A 19,755-nucleotide genomic window follows, 5' to 3' on the forward strand; every position below is an offset into this window, starting at 1 on the left:
CCAAAAACTGGACCTTTTTGTGGAACTCAAGGAGCGGAGTTGCCTGCCCCTAACTTTGGAGACACTATTCTTGAATGACTTAACTCATGAAGAATGCAAAAACCCCTGTTTTTCATGTGATTTAAGCTATTTGCAATCAGTTAATTACATGCAATATTTTTAGCACTGTTTAATGAAGCGGTGGAAGAAAATTTAGAAAACATAGGCACAAACCAAAATATTTTAGGAGCCAGAGAATTTTTTTTTTTTTAAACTAATAAGTGAATTTTTTTGCTGCTTTTTCCTTGCTAAGTTTATATTTTACTCTTTTTTTCTGCATCTTTTTTTGGGGGGGAGTTTGCTTTTTGCTTTTTTTTTTTTTTTTAGTTTATCTAGTTTAAGTTTTTTAGTTTAGTTGCTAATGTTTTCTTACTCCTTCCAGCCTTTTCTTCCCTTCTTTTCCCATTTTCTCAAGCCACAGACCCCTCTTTCTTCCAACATCCACAGGTGAAGGGGGTTGTCTGGGACTCCCTTGAGTTGCATCATCATTGTCACTATCTTGGGTGGCCCAGCAGCAGGGGCTGCCTCAGGCTAAGGCAATGTCTCCTACCCTACATGACTTGACAGCAGAGTTGCAGCAATATTTCTTTTCCTATGTGACCTGACAGCAGCTCAGTGGTAGGGGCTGATTCAGGCCACAATGGTATCTCTCTTCCTGTGTGGCCTGGCTACAAGAGTTGCTTCAGGTTATAGAAATATTTCCATTGCTGTGTGACGTAGTAATTAAGCTTTGGTTAACCAGACATCTGGGACTTTTCCACCCTTGGTTTAATGAATAGAGCTTTAAGAGAACAATGATGGGCAACAGAGAACAAATAGTCCGTACATTGACTCTAGCTGAGAATAATATCAAACCTGTTTGCTGCATAAGACACTATGGAGGTCTATATATTATCACTTGTGGCCTGCAGTTCAACGCATGATATACCATGGCCATGGACATAGTATGGCCATTGTAAGGCCTCTGCACTAGCCTCTGCAGCCTATGTTAACTGGGTTGGACATGTGGATCCAATTAGCACAGGCTGCAAGGAAACCTGATGGTTGGGGGGTGGAGGTCTCTGCCATTCCTTCTCACCCCTCACACTGCCTAATTCAGCCACTTCAAGAGTCTGATCCAGCCCTCCCCTGCCAGACTGGCACATCACAGCCCCCTGCCACCCCCAGGACTCATTATTTATTTATTTAAAGGCTTTTATACACCGATGTTCATGTACTGGTACATATCACGTCGGTTTACATAGAACCAAAGTTGGAAATTACATCGAACAAGAGGTTACAAATAACAGGGCTAACTTCGTAAGAACTTATAGATAAAGCAGAGAACGACTTAAAATTATTACAAAAAAACAAATAGCAAATAACAATCAAATTCGGATTTACGACAGACTTATTAAGCATGGGTGCATATTAAAGTCCAACTAACAGGAGAAAGACTAGGGAAACAACAGGAGGAGCAGTTCTTGCCGGAATGGTGACTGCGCTGCCTTGTACTTTGAACTGCATGTTGTCTCTTACTTGGTTTTGGGGGAAAGGGACTTTTTTAAACCCCATTACCATATGTTAAAGCAGCCTGCCTCATGGTGTTATAATATTTTTGAATATGATACCTTCATTTAAATGAGCTTTATTATTAACCTGCATTGGGTTAAAACGTAACATATCAAGACTACAAACAACTGCTTTAGGGCCTTAGTACATGGACAATTGCTAAACTATCCATGAGACCACAAGGTGGCATGCTCGGAATTGAACCTACCAGCCTTCCACCAGATTTTGTGAAATCAAAGAAAAAGGGAAAAGTAGGACAGATGAAAATGTGTGTGTGCCTGCATAGGACTGGAATATCCATATGTATCCATCTGAAATATGTGAGATTGGACCTGAACGTGCAACGTTTTCCACTCTCACAGAACAAGTTAGGAGACACAGCATTACACGCAGCCTCGTGGAAAGGGTATGGAGACATAATAGAACTGCTGCTGGCGAAAGGTAAGGAGCTGGACAAAGTTGGCAGTACTCAAAGTGACAGAACTGTTTCATTGATGTGTATGCTTTGGTTTATAAACTTCATCTTGTGTTGATTTCCATTTTAATCTTGAAACTGGAAACAGTTTATGAAATATATTTTTGGAGGTGGAGTCACGGGCAGATTTTTTTTTTATTTTGTCGGGAGGAAGGATTTACATTATACAAAATTGTATAGGTTGCATTGTTGTGTATACCTTTTTTTTTTCCTTTACATCTACTTACTGTGCAGGTCCACAGCACAGAATTCGTAAAACTTGTTCTAGTATTTGGTTCATCTAAAAACCGTCTTCATTCCAGTGTCAGACCTATGAATTCATAATGGGACTTTTCTTGCTGCCCTTTTGTTACATGAACTTCAAGTCCTAAAGAATCAAATTTAACTGTAATCTTAATTTTTTTTTTCTTTAGAAGAAAGTGTTATCCTTCATGGGGGCAATTTTCAAATAGTCCATTTAGTTTCAAAGTACCCAAGAGCATTCACCTGCGTACTTTCAGCCAATCTGGAAAGAATAAATCTTCCCAGCGTAAAGTGTGCATGCTGGGGCCTTCTGTGCTGACTTTGCAGCTGCTGTTTGTGTGGGCAGCTTGGGGTAGGGGGAGTGGAGAAAACATGTAAAAGAGCCCATGTAATTTTAGAAATAAATGTGTGTGCTGTTTTCCTCCCCCCCCTCCCCCCAAGCTAAATGCACCCCTGGGAGTGTCTCTTCTAACCTGGTTAAAAGCATTGCACGTGTGGGAGCCCCTGCGAATTTCTAGCTGGGCAGAGAAAAACAATGCACCCAGGTAAATGGCTTTGAAAATGGACCCCCCTCTCATGGGATTGGAAATAGGAATTCAACCATCTTGTGGTCCATATGGAGCCATGGTTTGGGTGGGGAGGTGAAGAGCCACACGGGGCATCTGAGCCTTGGGTTGAGGGGCACTACTTTAATAGAGATGGTAATGCCACAGTGTCTTGCGTGACTCCTGCCTTGTGCAAACGTTTTCAACCATTCGTGCTAATGTGATTGGCCACGCTGTTAATGTAGTAAGATGCAGCAAAGATGTTCACTCGGAGAAGAAAGGGGTTTCAGGAGAAGAAAAGCCTTGACAAAGAAGCCTTGTACATATTAAATAAATAGGTACTTCCATGTTAACTCTTATTTTTCCCTCAAAGGTGCTAGAACAGACTTAAGGAATAATGAAAAGAAGCTGGCTCTGGATATGGCTACCAATGCTCATTGTGCTTCCTTGCTTAAAAAGAGACCGAACCAAGGTATTCCACTCGGGTTTATAATTCAATGTCTGGCACTCATTAAGTTCATTCATACATAAATCTAATATAATTGAGTTCAGGCACGATCCTGTGTTTCTCATAGATGGGGGTGCCATGGAGATCTTGAAAACTTGGGTGATTCTTGGCCTCGGGGATTGGCTTTGCACAGTGGAGATATGCCAATAATTAAGGATACACCAGTATAATTATAAACATGGAAAAAGAAGAAATGGCTGGTGTGTTATAGTGTATATTGTCACCACAATGTGATTTCTAAAATGAATTATTATATAGAGGCAAAGACCTCAGCACTAGTGATTATCTGAAAAGTTATCAGGATTTCTACCAGTTGTTACAATCACGGGTCAAAAACCTCTAAGTAGAATTTTATCTTTTATTGAAAACCAAATTTTATCTTCTTTTTTTGTTTTTAATAAAATAATCCAGAGTGTATTCAATTGAATTTTGTATCGATGTTACCAAGTTTTTCTCGAGAAACTTTAATTCTCTTTTTGGAAGATATTCTTACTTCCTCTGGTACGTTTCTCTTAAGAATCACTTTTTTGCTTTAGATCAATATCAATCATTGCAGTTTCAAATACACGGCCCATGCAATGATATTAAAATCCAAATTGCTTTCTCTGTAATGCCCGGCTGGGCTATAGTTTGCTTTCTCTATGACGCCTGACTGGGCTATAGTCAAATAATGAAATGCATTTTAAATTTCGTAGGTACTACAGAAAGTTACTATAGGGACGACTTAGAACTTATTTTATAAAGCGCAACATTTTTTCTTTTATAACTTAGCTTTGTTTGCGCTGAAAGGACACCAGAAGCACCAGATGGTCTGTTCAATTGCTGAGCTTTAAATGCATTGAAGAGATGCCAAAAATGCCGACATATGTTTCACAGGTATGCTGCTTCAGGGCACTATCGTGTCTGGACAAATCATCTTTAAAGACAAAAGACATAATCTGTAATGTCACAACTAATAAAATTCTTTAACATCAAAACATTTTTTTCTCACTTACTAGTTCTGTCCCAATCATATTAAGATCTCCGGGCTTTGAATAATGGCGGCTACGTGCTTTTTCACAAATTGTTTTTTATAGGTTACTCACAGGAGACATAGTGACATCATTTTTTTACACAGGTGTGTTATTAAATGTCTGCTGAATTAGAGACTCGACCAATCTATTTTGCTGTTCAATCCTGTGGGTTCTTCACTTCGTAATTTGAAAATCCATTGTTGTTCTTTGTGGTATAATAATTTAGCTCTGTCTCCTCCTCTAACATGTGGTTTAACCTGATCTATAACAAACAAATTAAGTTGCTCCAAGGTATGTTTAAATTGATCACAATGAGAGACAAGAGGTGCATTTTCTCTATGAAAAACTTACAGCGTTGAAAACAGATATCAGTACTGAAAGCTTTGATCAGCATTATTCAGACCTTCAGAAATCCATGGATAATTTCAGTAGAGAACTTAAAGACTATAAAACATCTAAATTTAAACGAGATGAAAATGATTAAGTAAAAGGTAGAGTATACTCATGGATGCATCCCAAGACCAAATTACCCAGACGTGAAACGTTTAATAACTCCTCTGAAGGATCATCAGAAGAAGAAGAATATGAGAATACCAACACAGAAAATAGTTTTTTGGAAAAAGGAAACACAGGCAAAAAAAGGGGAAAGAAAAACTGGAGAGAGTTCAGAAATGCACCAAACAATATGACAACACGGTCACGGGGAACATACAGAGGCAAGAAAATGTAGTGATTAATTTATCAAATCACACACTGTCCAAAGAAGAAAATACTATTCTTAATTTGGGCCTCTCATTTGTTCCAATGGAAAAACATGACCCTTTTCAGTTCCGTGTGGATTTTCATAAATTCATCAGATCGCTAACCTTGAAAAATTATTTTCAAAAATTTTCAACTGATACAATAAATGCCTCATTGGTCAAAAGTCCTTCTAGATGGATACCTCCTGATCCAATACATCCCCTGATAGAGAGTTTCTGATGTCTTGTACTTAAAGATGTGGAAAATCATGAGAAAAAGGATCCTAAATACCATAATAATCTGGATCAACGTTCAAGGAAAATTCAACTTTATCAAGAAATAAAACAATCACAATCAAACCTGCTGATAAAGAAGGCTAGATAGTAATCATGAATTAGAACGATTATATTGCTGAAATTTACAGACAGTTAAGTGATACGACCACGTACTGTAAGTTACAAAGTAATCCCACTAAGTCATTACTAAGCAAGATTAAGATGATCACAGGCATGGCAAAAGAAGAAGGATTTATCACTAATAAGGAACATCGATATTTAAATCCCAAGTACCCGAGAACTCCCACCATCTATACCTTACCCAAAGTACAGAAAGGATTATCTAATCCACCAGGAAGACCCATCATTTCCTCTAATGACTCCTTACTTAAACCACTTTCTCAGTATGTGGACTGTCATTTAAGGGAATTTGTACAACAAGGTAGATATTATATAAGAGATACATCACATCTTCTTTGCATGTTTGAATCTCTGGACTATAACATCAGTTGATTTTGGTTCGTCACCATGGACATTAAATCCCTCTATACTTCCATTCCTCAGACTCAAGCTTTATCTGTTCTCAAACATTACGGTCACTTTAAATGTGGACGTTGTTCTATATGTTCACAAACATTACAATTAAAAGAATTCACAAACATGATTACAAATTAGAGATACAAACTCAAGAATTACAGTACTTGTGGAACATCATATGTGGTTTATATCATTATCTGCCCCTGTTCTCGTTTGTATGTGGGACAAACAAGAACATTTAGGAAGCGTATTAGTGAGCACAGAAGCTGTGTTAAAAATCATAGAGAAAATGCACCTCTTGTCTCTCATTGTGATCAGTTTAAACATACCTTTGAGCAACTTAATTGGTTTGTTATAGATCAGGTTAAACCACATGTTAGAGGAGGAGACAGAGCTAAATTATTATACCACAAAGAACAACAATGGATTTTCAGATTACGAAGTGAAGAACCCACAGGACTGAACAGCAAAATAGATTGGTCCAGTCTCTAATTCAGCAGACATTTAATAACACACCTGTGTAAAAAATGATGTCACTACGTCTCCTGTGAGTAACCTATAAAAAAACAATTTGTGAAAAAGCACGTAGCCGCCATTATTCAAAGCCCGGAGATCTTAACATGATTGGGACAGAACTAGTAAGTGAGAAAAAAATGTTTTGATGTTAAAGAATTTAACATCTTTTGTCTTTAAAGATGATTTGTCCAGACACGATAGTGCCCTGAAGCAGCATACCTGTGAAAAGTACGTTGGTGTTTTTGGCGTCTCTTCAACGCATTTAAAGTTCAGCAATTGAACAGACCTTCTGGCGACCTTTCAGCGCAAACAAAGCTAAGTTATAAAAGAAAAAATTTTGCACTTTATAAAATAAGTTCTAAGTCGTCCCTATAGTAACTTTCTGTAGTACCTACGAAATTTAAAATGCATTTCATTATTTGACTATAGCCCAGTCGGGCATCATAGAGAAAGCAAACTACAGCCCAGCCGGGCGTTAAGCAATTTGGATTTTAATATCATTGCATGGGCAGTGTATTTGAAACCGCAATGATTGATATTGATCTAAAGCAAAAAAGTGATTCTTAAGAGAAATGTACCAGAGGAAGTAAGAATATCTTCCAAAAAGAGAATTAAAGTTTCTCGAGAAAAACTTGGTAACATCGATACAAAATTCAATTGAATACACACTGGATCCTTTTATTAAAAACAAAAAAAAAATTTGGTTTTCAATAAAAGATAAAATTCTACTTAGAGGTTTTTGACCTGTGATTGTAACAACTGGTAGAAATCCTGATAAACCTTTCAGATAATCCCCAGTGCTGAGGTCTTTGCCTCTATGTAATAATTCTTTTTAGAAATCACATTGTGGTGACAATTTACACTATAACACACCAGCCATTTCTTCTTTTTGCACAGTGGAGATCCAGTCTTTATTCCTCCCTGCTGATGCTTTTTTGGAAGCGGTTTCCACACATTTATGGGGAGTAGCTGTTTTGGAGCGATTGGCACAATTTTCAGTGATTAAGGGCTTTGATTGGTCTATAATTGCAGAGATAGTTTTCTTTTAAGCTAGATGTTCTCAGGCAACCTTGAGGAAATGTTTGTATCTATGGTCTTTGTCATTTTGCCAACAAGATGTGGAGTGCTATCTACTTAAGAAGAAACCTATTGTTTTCGAGTTTGCTAGCTTTGTAATGTGTGAACATGCTCCTGTGGGATCCACAGCAGATGCGGCACCGCTGCCAGAAGTTCAGCGACACGGCAGCCATCTGTGTTTTACAGCTACAGCATAATCCAAAACCAATAAAACATCCAAAAAAGAAAGGACAAACAAGTTCCAAAAAAACAAGGAGGATAGCGAGTCATCTAAAGCTAATCTGCAGTGCCTTATTCGCCTTGGCAAAAAAGGAAATACAGTATTGCATTATCAAAATAACTTTCTTTTCACTTTTTTTTCAAGATTTTAATTTGCCTGTTATAGACGTTCGGAATATTAAATGTTTTGCAGACTGCAGAAATTGTACCAAAGCACAGTACTTTTTCTCTGATTGACTGTTGTGTAGCTTTGATTGGTTGGTGACAAATTGTAAACTGGAGAACGTCCATAAGTGATTCAGGATTATTAAATAGTAGTAAAATCTGATTTAAAAAAAAAAAAACCCAATCAGATTTGATTTCACAGTAATTTGAGAGTTTAATTTTATTTACATTTAAAGAAGAGAGAAAAATCAGTGAAAATGGAGAAATTACTTACCTGATAATTTTGTTTTCCTTAGTGTAGACAAATGGACTCAGGACTAGTGGGTTTATGCTCCCCTGCCAGCAGATGGAGACGGAGCAAACTGATATCACAGTATACATAACCGTGCAGTGACCCCAGCCTGCCAGGATTCTCTTCAAAAGCAACTGTGGACAGACAAGCAAAAAAACTTGATTAAAAATATGATTAAAAATGGGTAACCAGAACTGTACTCAATCAACCTTAAACACTGAACTCACATAAGATTCTAGGTACCCTAAAGCTAGGGACTGGATGAACACTTACCAGTAATCCCTTGGGACCCAGAGCCCCACAGGAGGACTATTGACACTACCTCATGCAGCAGCCGAGGGTGGGAAGCTGAGTCCATCTGTCTACACTAAGGAAAACAAAATTATCAGGTAAGTAATTTCTCTATTTCCTAGCGTGTAGACAGATGGGCTCAAGACCAGTGGGATATACTAAAGCTCCTCCCCAACAAGGTAGGAGGCTGTCCCTGGTCCAGTCAACACCACACATGCAAAGGCTGTATCCTCCCGGGCCTGCACATCCAGATGATAAAACCTGGAAAATATGTGTAAAGAGGACCATGTCACAACTCAGCAGATATTGACGGGAGTCAACAGACTAACCTCCGCCCATTACACTGCCTGAGCCCTAGTGGAATGAGTCCTAACCTGAGTAGGCAACAGCTTTCCAGCATCCACATACGTGGTCCTGACCACCTGCTTAAACAAGCTATGGTAGCCCACGAAGCCAGAGCACCCTGCTTACTCCCGCCATGGAGAACAAACAGGAGATCTGTCTTTTAAAAAGACTCAGAGACCTCCAGATACCACACGACAAGATGCTTAACATCCAAGGAGTACAAAAGGCGAAACTCCTCCACATCCCTGGCCTTATCCATGGATGGCAAGGAGATAGACTAATTCAAATGAAAGTTCAAGACTCCTTAGGGCAAGAAGGATGGAACAGTACGCAGCTATAATGCCCCCGGAGTCACCCGAAGGAATGACTCCTGGCAAGACAATGCCCACAGCTCAGAAATCCGACGCGCAGAACATATAGCCACCAGGAACACAGTCTTCAAAGTCAACAACTGTAAGGAAAGGCTACGCAGTTGTCGGAACGTAGGGCCTGTCAAAAAGTCCAGCACCAAATTAAGACTCCACAGTGGAACCTGAAACCTCAAGGGAGGCCTTTAAAAAATGGGCCACATCAGGATGAGACGATAAGAAAACACCATTCACCAGGCCTCTGAAACAGGCAAGAGCCACAACCTGCACCTTTAAGGCATTAAGGGCCAATCCTTTGTTCAGTCCATCCTGCAAAAAATCCAGAATGAGAGGGATCTTAACTGAATGAAGAACACCCCGCTCCTCACACCAGGCCTCAAAAACTCTCCAAACCCACACATAAGCCAAGGAAGTGGAGCACTTGCAAGCACAAAGTAAAGTGGCAATCACCACAGAGGAGTAACCATGCTTTAACAGGCGAGCCCTTTCAAAGGCCAAACTGTAAGACAGAATAGAGTTGGATCTTCATGAAGAACCGGTCCCTGCTGAAGCAGATCCATGTGCAGCGGAAGACGAAAGTGGGCCTTCACCAGGAGTCGTCGCAAATCCATATACCACAGACTCCTGGGCCCGTCTGGCACCACCAGGAGTACAAGTCCCCTGTGGCCTTCGATCTTAAAAATTATCCTGCCCAGCAAGGACCATGGAGGAAAGGCATAAAGCAATCTGTCTTCCAGCGAGACCTGTGTGAGAGCATCTATTGCCAGGGACCACGGATCTTTCAAGCAACTGTAGAAGGAACCTTTGCATTTCGAGAAATCACCAGCAGGTCTAGGAACGGAAGGCCCCAGCAATCCACAATCAGCTGAAACGCATCAGCTGACAACACCCACTCTCCTGGGCCTAGACTCTCCCTGCTGAGAAAGTCCACTCTTACATTGTCTTTTCCTGAAATGTAAGAGGCCCAGGTCATCTGCAGATGATCTTCCACCCATTCCATCAACTGGTCTATTTCCTGCGACACTTGCTAGCTCTTGGTTCCTTCCTGGTGATTTATATAGGCTACCATCGTCACGTTGTCTGACATCACGTGAACTGCTTGATTCTGCAGCCTGTGGCTGAACTGCAAGCTGTTGCGTCCGTCGGTCTCAGACAGCTTCGACCCTTGTGCCTCACCTTTTTTTCTGCTCTCCCCGCTAGCCTTGGGAAAATGGCTACCGCTGCGTCTGCAAACCACGTTCTCCGGCGTCCTCGGAATGGCTATGGCAAAGCCTCACGCCATGTTTCTCCTAAGGGCCTCCTAGGGTGCGCGCACGCTTGCCACCCACGTCTTTATCCACGTCATGGTGGGAACCTCGGGGGTGTCCCCCTCAAGTGACGTCACGCCATCCGGGTATTTAGCCTATGCTTGTTTGCTAGCTCATTGAGTTAGCAAGGATTGGACTCGTCCGGTCTAAGCTAATCTGCCGCTTCCGTGCTGCCGCTGGAAGCCTCTCTGCCCTTCGGGGTATTCTCTAACCTGGGTACCCGCTCCTCGGGGGCCCTGTGCTTTCTTTCAGGTGCCTTACTGGGATCAGGTACTCGCTCCTCGAGGGCCTGCTCTCCCTGCCTCGGTGCCTGACTCCATCTACTTCTGCCCGGTGGAATCGTCAACCTTACAGCTACCATCTAGTGAGTAATCTAATTCTCAGTCTGTCTCATCTACAGCTCTGCCGTGCTGGGAAACCTACACCTGGATCTCCCTATACCATCTTGGTGAGACAGGTTCCCTCTGCCGAGGGTCCCTGGACTGCTACCTCTGGATCACCTCACTACTACCACCTCTGGTGGTATACATATGCTGTACAATAAAAGACAAAACTCTATGTTTGTGCGTCCTGAGTCTAGCCCAGTACTGTGGCTCCCCACGGGGGCCCTCCCCGTGGGCGTGGTTATCTTCCACAGTACCTAAGAATCCACTCAAACACCTCAAAACCATAACACAAGCATGCCAGCCATACCGCCCGGGCCTCCAAGCAATTGATGTTCCAGCAGGATTCTTCAGCCTTCCCACGCCCCTGGACCATTAACTCCAGACAGTGAGCCTCCCAACCATGGAGACTTGTATCTGTCATGAGTACCAGCCAGACAAACTCCCTTTCTCAAATGATCCTCCTGTAACTACCACTGGAGCCGGGAGCAGCTTTCCATCGGCAAGTGGAGCCAAACCGCATAATCCTGAGACTGCGGGTTCCAACAAGATAGCAGAGAGTGCTGAAGAGGATGCATATGCACCCTTGCCCATGGCACCACTTCCAGGGTAGCTGCCATCAAACTGAGTACCTGTAGTATTCATCAACTGTCACACCTGAGACATCAGTCTCTGGATCTGAACTTCCGGTAGGAAAACTCTGTCCTGTCCCATGTCGAACCAGACCTCCAGATACTCCAACAACTGGGATGGTTGAAGATTGCTCTTGGTCAGATTCACCACCCAACCGAACTCCTGCAATAAGGAGATCACCATGTGTATCACCAGACAACTCTCTTCCTGAGGCTCAAATCAGTCAGTCGCCCAAATAGGGTTGCACCAGGATTCCTTCTTTTCGCAAGGATGCTGCTACCAACGCCATGATCTTGGAAAATGTTCTAGGAGCGGTGGAAAAACCCAAAGGCGGTGCCCGAAACTGATAATGGTGCCCCAACACCACAAAGCGGTGTTCCAGTCAGATGGGAATATGAAGGTAAGCCTCTGACAGATCCAAGGAGGTCAGAAATTCCCCCAACTGCATCACCATTATTACAGAGCTTAAGTTTTCCATTCAAAAATGAGACACCGTCAAGTGACGATTGACCCTCCTGAGATCCAAGATGGGACAAAAGGAGCCCTTCTTCTTGGGCACAACAAAATAAATGGAGTATCGCCCCATACTTTCTTGAGATTGGGCACCGGAACCACAGCTCTCAGTCTGAGGAGCATTTCAAGCATGAACTCCACTGTCTGCTTCTTCTGCAAGAAGTGGCAAGGGGTCACCATGAACACGTCCCGAGGAATACTGCGAAATTCCAGTGCATACCCTTCACTTATCACCTTCAGGACCCACTGGTCTGACGTGATCTCTACCCTCCTCTGATAAAAGAGAGAGAGACATCCCCCTATTTCCTGTTCCGGAAGGTGGGTCGGCAAACCTTTATTGAAGCTCGGGAAGGTTCACCACTTGAGCCCGCTCCTCTCTTGAGCCGCCAGGGACAAAATGATTGAGACCTACTGAAAGGCCGAGTCCACTGAAAGGTTGTCCCTCTGTAGGGATGAAAATGACTGGAATCCTGGAAATGACCCCTCATACCAAAGGGGCGCTGTAACTGTTTCTTATCCTCTGGCAACTGAGGCACCAGAGACTTGCTCCACTTACTTGCCAGTTTCTCCAACTTGCTCCCAAACAAGAGTGAGCCTTTAAAGGGCATCTTCGTAAGACTGGCTTTTGAAGCTGTATAAGCTGACCAATTTTGTAACCAGAGTTGACGCCTGGCTGCTATCACCGAAGCCACTTCTCTGGCCAAGGTCCATACCAAATCACAGCCTGTGTCTGCTAAAAATGTGGCAGCACACTCCATAACCACTCTAGAATTCAATCAAGACTCATCAACCTCCTGAGAGAGAAGCAGACAAGATCTCGCCACTAAGGCACAACAGAAAGCAATCTGTAAATTCATCGCCACTGCCTCAAAGGCTTGCTTAAGAATAGCCTGAATCCTTCTATCATGTATATCCTTCAAGGCCACTCCTCCCTCTACAGGGATAGTTGTCCACTTAGACATGGCACATACCAGAGCATCCACTTTGGGGAAAATGCAAACGCTGTCTCACAGCCAGATCCAGGGGTTATAGGCCTTTCAATGTCTGACCCCCTTTAAAATTTGCCTCTGTGGCATACCATTCCAGATCAATCAATTCCTGGATGGCATCCATCACCAGGAAAAAAAAACAAGAGGCTTTCGGTAAGGAAACCAAAATAGGATTATTCCTTGGCTCCGACATAGCATCTAAACCAGGAACAGCCAGATATTTCAAGGTCTGGGAAATCAGGGCCAGCAGTTCATCTCTATGAAAGAACCGCAACATGGTTCGATACGGTTCCAGCCCTGGAGGAATTTCTCCATCTTCCAGAGAATCCGGATCAGCCAGATCAGTGCCATCTGGATTCCTGTCAGGAACACCTGCAGAGAGCTGGGGCGAGCCCCGGCGATTAAGCATAGGTCTGGAAGAAGGAGGAGCCACCGGCTGAGGGTCCGCCCAGACAGAAATGGGGGAAGCGGAGGACTGCACATAAAGAAAGGCTTGTAAGCCTTGAAAAAATTCCACCCAAGGAAAAGCAGCCAGGTCCAGACCAAGCCCAGAAGAAACTGGAGCTGATCCCATGGAACTGCCCTCGCCAGCGGAGGAGCCAGTCAAAAGAGAACCAAGATCTGGACTCCCCCAGTCAAGGCCATGACCACCCCATCATCAGGTTAGAAGCCAGGTCAGCTTGAGAAGCTCTAATATGACAAGCAACACAAATAAGAAGACGCTTAGGCTTCTTGATTACCGGCGCCATTGCTGCAGTAAACTTGCATGAGAACGGTACACTCCCAAAAAATAAGCGCCTAGAAGAAAGCACGGCAAGGTGCACGCACAACCTGTGCAAGAAGTTAAGCATGTAAAAAAGTTTGTGCAAGTAAAAACAGCGCCCAAAAACTGAGAGCACAATGGGCCGGATTTTAAGAATTGCGTGCGGGCATAGATTTTTGCGCGCAACCCAGTGCGCACAAATCTACGCCTGATTTTAAACGTGCACGCGCAGCCGCGCATGTTATAAAATCCAGGATCGGCGCGTGCAAGGGGGTGCACACTTGTACACCTTGCGGGCGCCAAGCCCTAGGGGAGCCCCGATGGCTTTCCCCGTTCCCTCCACCCCCCCACCTTCCCTTCCCTTTCCCTATCTAACCCGCCCCCCAGCCTTACCTAAATTCCCCCCACTACCTATATTTTTTTATTTACTGTATTTATTTATTGTATTTTAACAGGATCCCTCAACCTGATCCAGGAGCCTCTCACCTAACAGCACTAGTTTTCAGATAATAAATATGCACAGGGTAGTTATTTGCACTGGAGATCCCATGCCTGCAAATAAATCTCATGAATATTCATTCTGGATATCCGGGAAAAAGGACATGTTGCGTGGGACGCCAGGACAACTGTAGACCACTACATCACAATAAACGAAGATTTGTTAAATCTTCGTTTATTGAATTTTCCAGTCTTCTTTAATTGGTCCCAATGAGTTTGCTAAAAGATATATGAAAGAGATAAGGGGTTTATCTGAAGACTCTCTTCCTTTTTCTAAAATAAATTTTCTTCCTAATGTGAAGAAAATTCTGTTGCTGGATTGGTGTCCGATCCTTTTGCAAGTTTTAATTTGACCAATTTCTTGGAACAGACAGATGAAGTAATGTCTGAACGTTCTACTTTTGTTAATTTTTGTGTTTCTGAAGTTGGGCAGCATTCTGTTTAAACCTATCCTGGCAGCAGTAACAAAATAACAAACCAACTCTGTTTCTAGAAGTAGTAATAGCAGAAGCCAGGACAAACACTTCCCCCCCCGCATCTGCCCTTTTACAATCAAACTTATAATAATAACTGCACTGACACAGAATTGGGATCAAACAGGCAGCAGCTTTATTCACATAACAAATAGATGCCCGAGCCAAACACAAGGTAAACAGAAATTTAAATTTAAATCAGAAATTTACACATGCTGACTTCAATGTAAAAACTTGTTTACTTAGTTTTTGTTCAATGTAAAACTTTTTTTATTCTGTTCTATGTAAACCGCTATTTGTAGCGATAGTTACTGTTCTTTGTGAACCGGGGTGATATGTATATTATACAGGAACCTCCGGTATATAAATTATTTAAATAAATAAATAAATAAAATAAATGGGATACCAGGACAACTGTAGACCACTAAAATGGCAGCAAATGTCCGTGGTTAATCCACAGACTACGCCATATGCAGTAATGATTTTTTTTTTTGTGTGCCCTGAGGTCATTTGCAGGCATCTACAACCTTTCATGGGCCAGCAGTCTTCCCATATATTGCTGTTGCTGCTTAAAGCTACCAGATTTTTGATGGCTAAATTTGCTTCTGTGGTGCTGAGAGCTAGTGAGTAGAGCAAATGTAGTTTCTTAGAGGGTCTCCCCCTTTGGTGCAGTTTTAGCATTCAGCTATCTAGTTTTCAAAATGTTCTATTTCCTGAAACAGTGGTGGAGAGAAAAACAGTACAGAATTCGAGAGAGCCTGGGATAAGCAGAGAGAGAATCCCTAGTTGTGAGAGGAAAGCCAGTGATCAACTGGAGTCTGTGTCAGTGCACCAGGAATGAAACAGGGTAGACTAGATGAGCCATCTTTTTCTGTTTCATATTTTTGTTACATCAAGTTATCAGTGCCTTCATGTACCCTTTCAGGTTTGGCATATCATGTCCCCTGCAAAAAAGAGAATTAAGCACTGGAGAAAGCAACATTGTCCAATAAAATTCAGCTCTTCCAGCATTTAAAATCCGTGCTGGAAATGCAGGTCCTTGACACTTTGAATAAAAATCCCAGGATAATTTACATTGATTAATTAATATCTTTCAGACAGTCCAAAGGTTTTCAAACTGTTGATGTCTTTGCATTTCTCTCTGACTCTACAGTTCTTTTGTTGGTCAGACTGAGACCTCCAAGGGCTTGGTGGTTGGTGGTGTGAAAAGAAATTTCCTACTAGCTGTGATGTTTTGATGAAAGGGGAACCACTCTTCTCAGAACGTAGGCTGCAGCTTCTCTGCAGGGGGAAGCTGTGCATGTTGCTCGGGTGGCGTGAGTTTGAACATGTCACCCTCCGGCATGTGTTGTGTAACCCTGCTCAGGTCCAACATGTGAGAAGGGTGTAAGTGCCAGTATCTGCATTTACCAACTGACCCAGGCCTTGGATTTCCTCTCCCTCTGCTGCGATGAGACCTCGGGCTTCTCCCCAGCATAGCTGCCATAAGTTGGCTTTACCTGAGCTCTGTGCTTTCTTGGTAGCTTTCTTCAGTGGCTACCCCAATGGCTCCTACTGTAGGAGAGTGGTGGGGATAAGGAAGGAAGTTAGGCTGCATGTGCCATGGAGGAGATCCTGTAAAGAACATGGCACAACGTGTTACATGTAATGTTTATACATGTTTATTTCAATAAAACTATAAAAAAAAAAAAAAAAAAAGAACATGGCTCTCCTGGAACACCTGCTCATTCTCTGCTGAGTCTGTTGTCAGGCATGTGCTGTCACCCACATCATACCCCAGCTCCCCCTGCATTCTTTGAGGTATCACTGGAGCACACATCACTCCTGAAAAGACATGTTTAGTGACCGGTACTCTACTGCTCGCTCGTTGCTAGAGCTTCTTAAGGACGTGGCAGAAGTCACATTCTGAGTGCACACTCATCTGTAATTCCATTTTATTTTCAGCTCCATTGCTCTGCTTGTCACATCTGTGTGGTAGATAGGTTGATTCGTTTCATTTTTACATCACTTTTTTATTTTTTTTTTTTATCAGTAATGTATCCGTTTTCAATCCGTTGGTTCCTGGTTTACAAGTTATTTTGGTTTATGTTTGTTTGAAATGGCAAAATTTGCTTAGATGGGAGCAGACTTTTAGTATTTTTTATCACTCTTCAAATTATGTCCATGCAATTATGCCATTAATTTCAAATCAGTATAAATAAGGCTGAGTTTTAAGCTGACTATATGACAGTGCGTATACTTTTCTTAGAAAACATCTCACTGGCCAACTAGATCGATTGATTTTGGTGATCCTTGGTGATTACATTACAATACACAGCCACATATAAAGTTTCGGGAAACAGTGAAATTGAGCCATTACTTGTGGAAGAATCAAACTCTGTTTTGAGGCAAAATTCAGTGGCATAGCAAGGGTCTCTGGCACCCGATACATTTGTATTGCCTCTTTCATGCCCTCCACCCTTACCACCACCACCATCCTCCTTGTAGAAATGCTTAAGGTCACAGAAACAGCAGACATTTCAAATAACCTCCTCTTTTTGCTTTCTACCTGCTATGCTCAGCCTTGTTTGAGGTTTGTGAATAGTTTCATGGACTGTAACAGAGTTTCTGGAGCAGACAGTCAGATAGGGGAAAGCAGATTTTCCCAGCTGTGGCTCCATTTTCTGACCCAGATCATCAGTAATCCTGAGAGAGGTTAGCAGCCATCAATCAAATGTCTGTGAAGTACTCTTTTGGACCATTTTATAAGACTCAGGTTTTCTTTTAAACTTTCTGCATGTCAAAAAGCCTACACTGTCTTATAACCATGACCAATCTTCCCTTACCACCATGCTCTCCACTGCCAATCCTGAGTTCCCTTCTATACCTGCTTAAGCTGTTTCCACGCATCCCATGCTTAACCGGGCACAGCAAGTGAAGGAAGCAGCAGTGCTACAAGCAGCCCATTGGGGGAAATGAGGCATTGGAACAGGTCACTGAAAATGTGTTTTCTGTATTGACCAAAATATAAGAGAGCCACATTTTATTTAATTGAGCCAACATGATAATTATCTGTTACAGAAGCTGCTGACATTGCCCACTGGAGCCGATGCAAAAAAAATAACAAAAAACGCACTGCGCCGGGCAGGCGTTAATTTCTGAGTGCAAAAATGTGCGTTTTGGATGCACTTTTTTTTTTTTGCATTGGGCACGAATAACTAATAGCCTCATTCACATGCATTTGCATTGGACGCGCGTTGTGGAGGCGTTAATCCCCTTATAGCATAAGGGGCTGTGCACGCGCCTACACAACCTGCGTCCAGCTGCGGGTTAAACAGTGTGCTCGGCTGAGCGCACTGTGTTGCATCGGCCCTATTGTTAGTTATCCGTTGTTAACTTTAGTGTATTGATCCTTCTTTCTTACCCCCTCTTCTCTTCTTTCTTTGTCTTTAATAGATATATTGCGAACCTCAAGCAATGCAGAAGAATACCTCGATGACGAAGACTCTGATTAATTGCTTTCGGAAAAACAGTGTGGCTGAGAACTACAGTGTTTGCCTTTGTTATTCCAAAATCTTAATCTTTGCTTGAGCAGTTTTGTTAATTATGAAAGAAAAATAAAGGCATGCTTGAGTGTCCCATAAAGCATTAACACACAGCTTGTCTAATCCATGTTTAAGGATCGGTTAAAAGTAGGCCCCAAAAAGTACAAAAAGCCTACAGGTCCCCATATGCCTGCACAGTTTTGGAGTAGAGCATCTTTTACCCAAAGCTCTAATTTCTCTGAGGGGGGACTAAAAATAAGTTGCTGAAAAACATTCTGCAAGCAAAAAGCATTGTGAGACTTTTCCTAAAAGGACTAAATTCAAGACTTGGAGGGCGGTGGGGGAGTGCCACAGCAGTGTTGGGGGGTTTTTTTTCCCCATAATTTTTTTTTTTAGTGAAATGTTTTTCTTTTCAGAAGTTACTAGAAATTCTAAACTCTTGGGCAAAAGATGTGCTAATACAGCACTATGCAGGGAAGCTGACTTGCAGGTATGTTGCACTTTGTTTGGCCTAACTTTTGCCCCAAACTGAAATTTGACCCTTAATTAATGGTGCCTTGTTCAGTCAGCTAAGGATTTTCTCCCTTTCTGCGCTTATGGGAAAATAATCTGTAAAGAAGATCCAGAGTAGCTAGATTGCTATTGTTTTGCTGTGTAAAGCTTTTTAAAAAGTGCATTTATTTTTTAATTCTATTTATCCTTTCTAAATGAACCTATAATGATTTATTTTTCTTTCATTTTAAAAATCCAGTTCACTATTTTTTGTACTTACTTTACCTCACAATGATGTATTTTAAATGTCTGGAAATTTGTTTTAATAACGCATATCTTTTGAAAACTCTCTTAATTTGACAATCAAACCCTAAATAAATATATTAAAGCAAACTCATTTGTTCATGGCTTTTGTAATATGGGCATCCAGGACATCACTCGCTCGCATCCGCCCTTTTACATTTCAATAATACAACAGACAACAGTTTTGGGTTAACAGGGCCGCAGCTTTAATAACAACATGGAGGCCCGAGCCCCACAAATAACATTACAATTTTCAAGCAACAAAATCCCCCAACCATCCGCCGCTCCCCCAGCAAAGACGGTCAGCGCCAGCCACACGGCTCGTCCTTCCAGCCCTTACACCGAGTTCAGACCCCCCGCCACCTACCAGCAAGGAGCCAACCCGGTGGACCCCTGCCACTAACCAGCAAGGAGCCAGACCAGGGGACCCCCGCCGCCTCCCAGCAAGGAGCCCATAACCAACAACTGCCCCAGTTGTCAACCCAGTTGTTAGAGGGGGCCATCCCCCCCCCACTTAATCTTTTAAAAATGTGAGGCTGTTTGGTACTGTGCATCCTGATTTCTTGGCTCTTTGTGTGTAAAAGGTTGGCAACTCCTGATCTATTCCATCCACCTTAAAAAAAAAAAAAAATCTCATTATGTTTATCTATCATTAATTCATGGATGTCAGCTAATAA

The 19,755-nt window shown here is 42.2% G+C and overlaps 1 protein-coding gene across 2 annotated transcripts in view; it reads left to right on the forward strand.

The window, feature by feature from the left end:
• The window catches only part of OSTF1 (osteoclast stimulating factor 1), a 118,666-nt gene extending 99,947 nt beyond the window's left edge, over window positions 1-18,719 (forward strand). Inside the window, exons 8-10 of one of the 2 annotated variants that reach the window (XM_029616140.1) lie at window positions 1,953-2,031; window positions 3,227-3,325; window positions 18,195-18,719. In XM_029616140.1, the coding sequence (XP_029472000.1) occupies window positions 1,953-2,031; window positions 3,227-3,325; window positions 18,195-18,253 (237 nt within the window). In that variant the 3' untranslated portion in view covers window positions 18,254-18,719. The remainder of the gene's footprint in view (window positions 1-1,952; window positions 2,032-3,226; window positions 3,326-18,194) is intronic. The other variant, XM_029616149.1, reaches the window with a different exon arrangement.
• The last annotated feature ends 1,036 nt before the right edge of the window (window positions 18,720-19,755 follow it).

The sequence above is a fragment of the Rhinatrema bivittatum genome, chromosome 1 (genome assembly GCF_901001135.1).
Source record: "Rhinatrema bivittatum chromosome 1, aRhiBiv1.1, whole genome shotgun sequence".
Lineage (NCBI taxonomy): Eukaryota > Metazoa > Chordata > Amphibia > Gymnophiona > Rhinatrematidae > Rhinatrema > Rhinatrema bivittatum.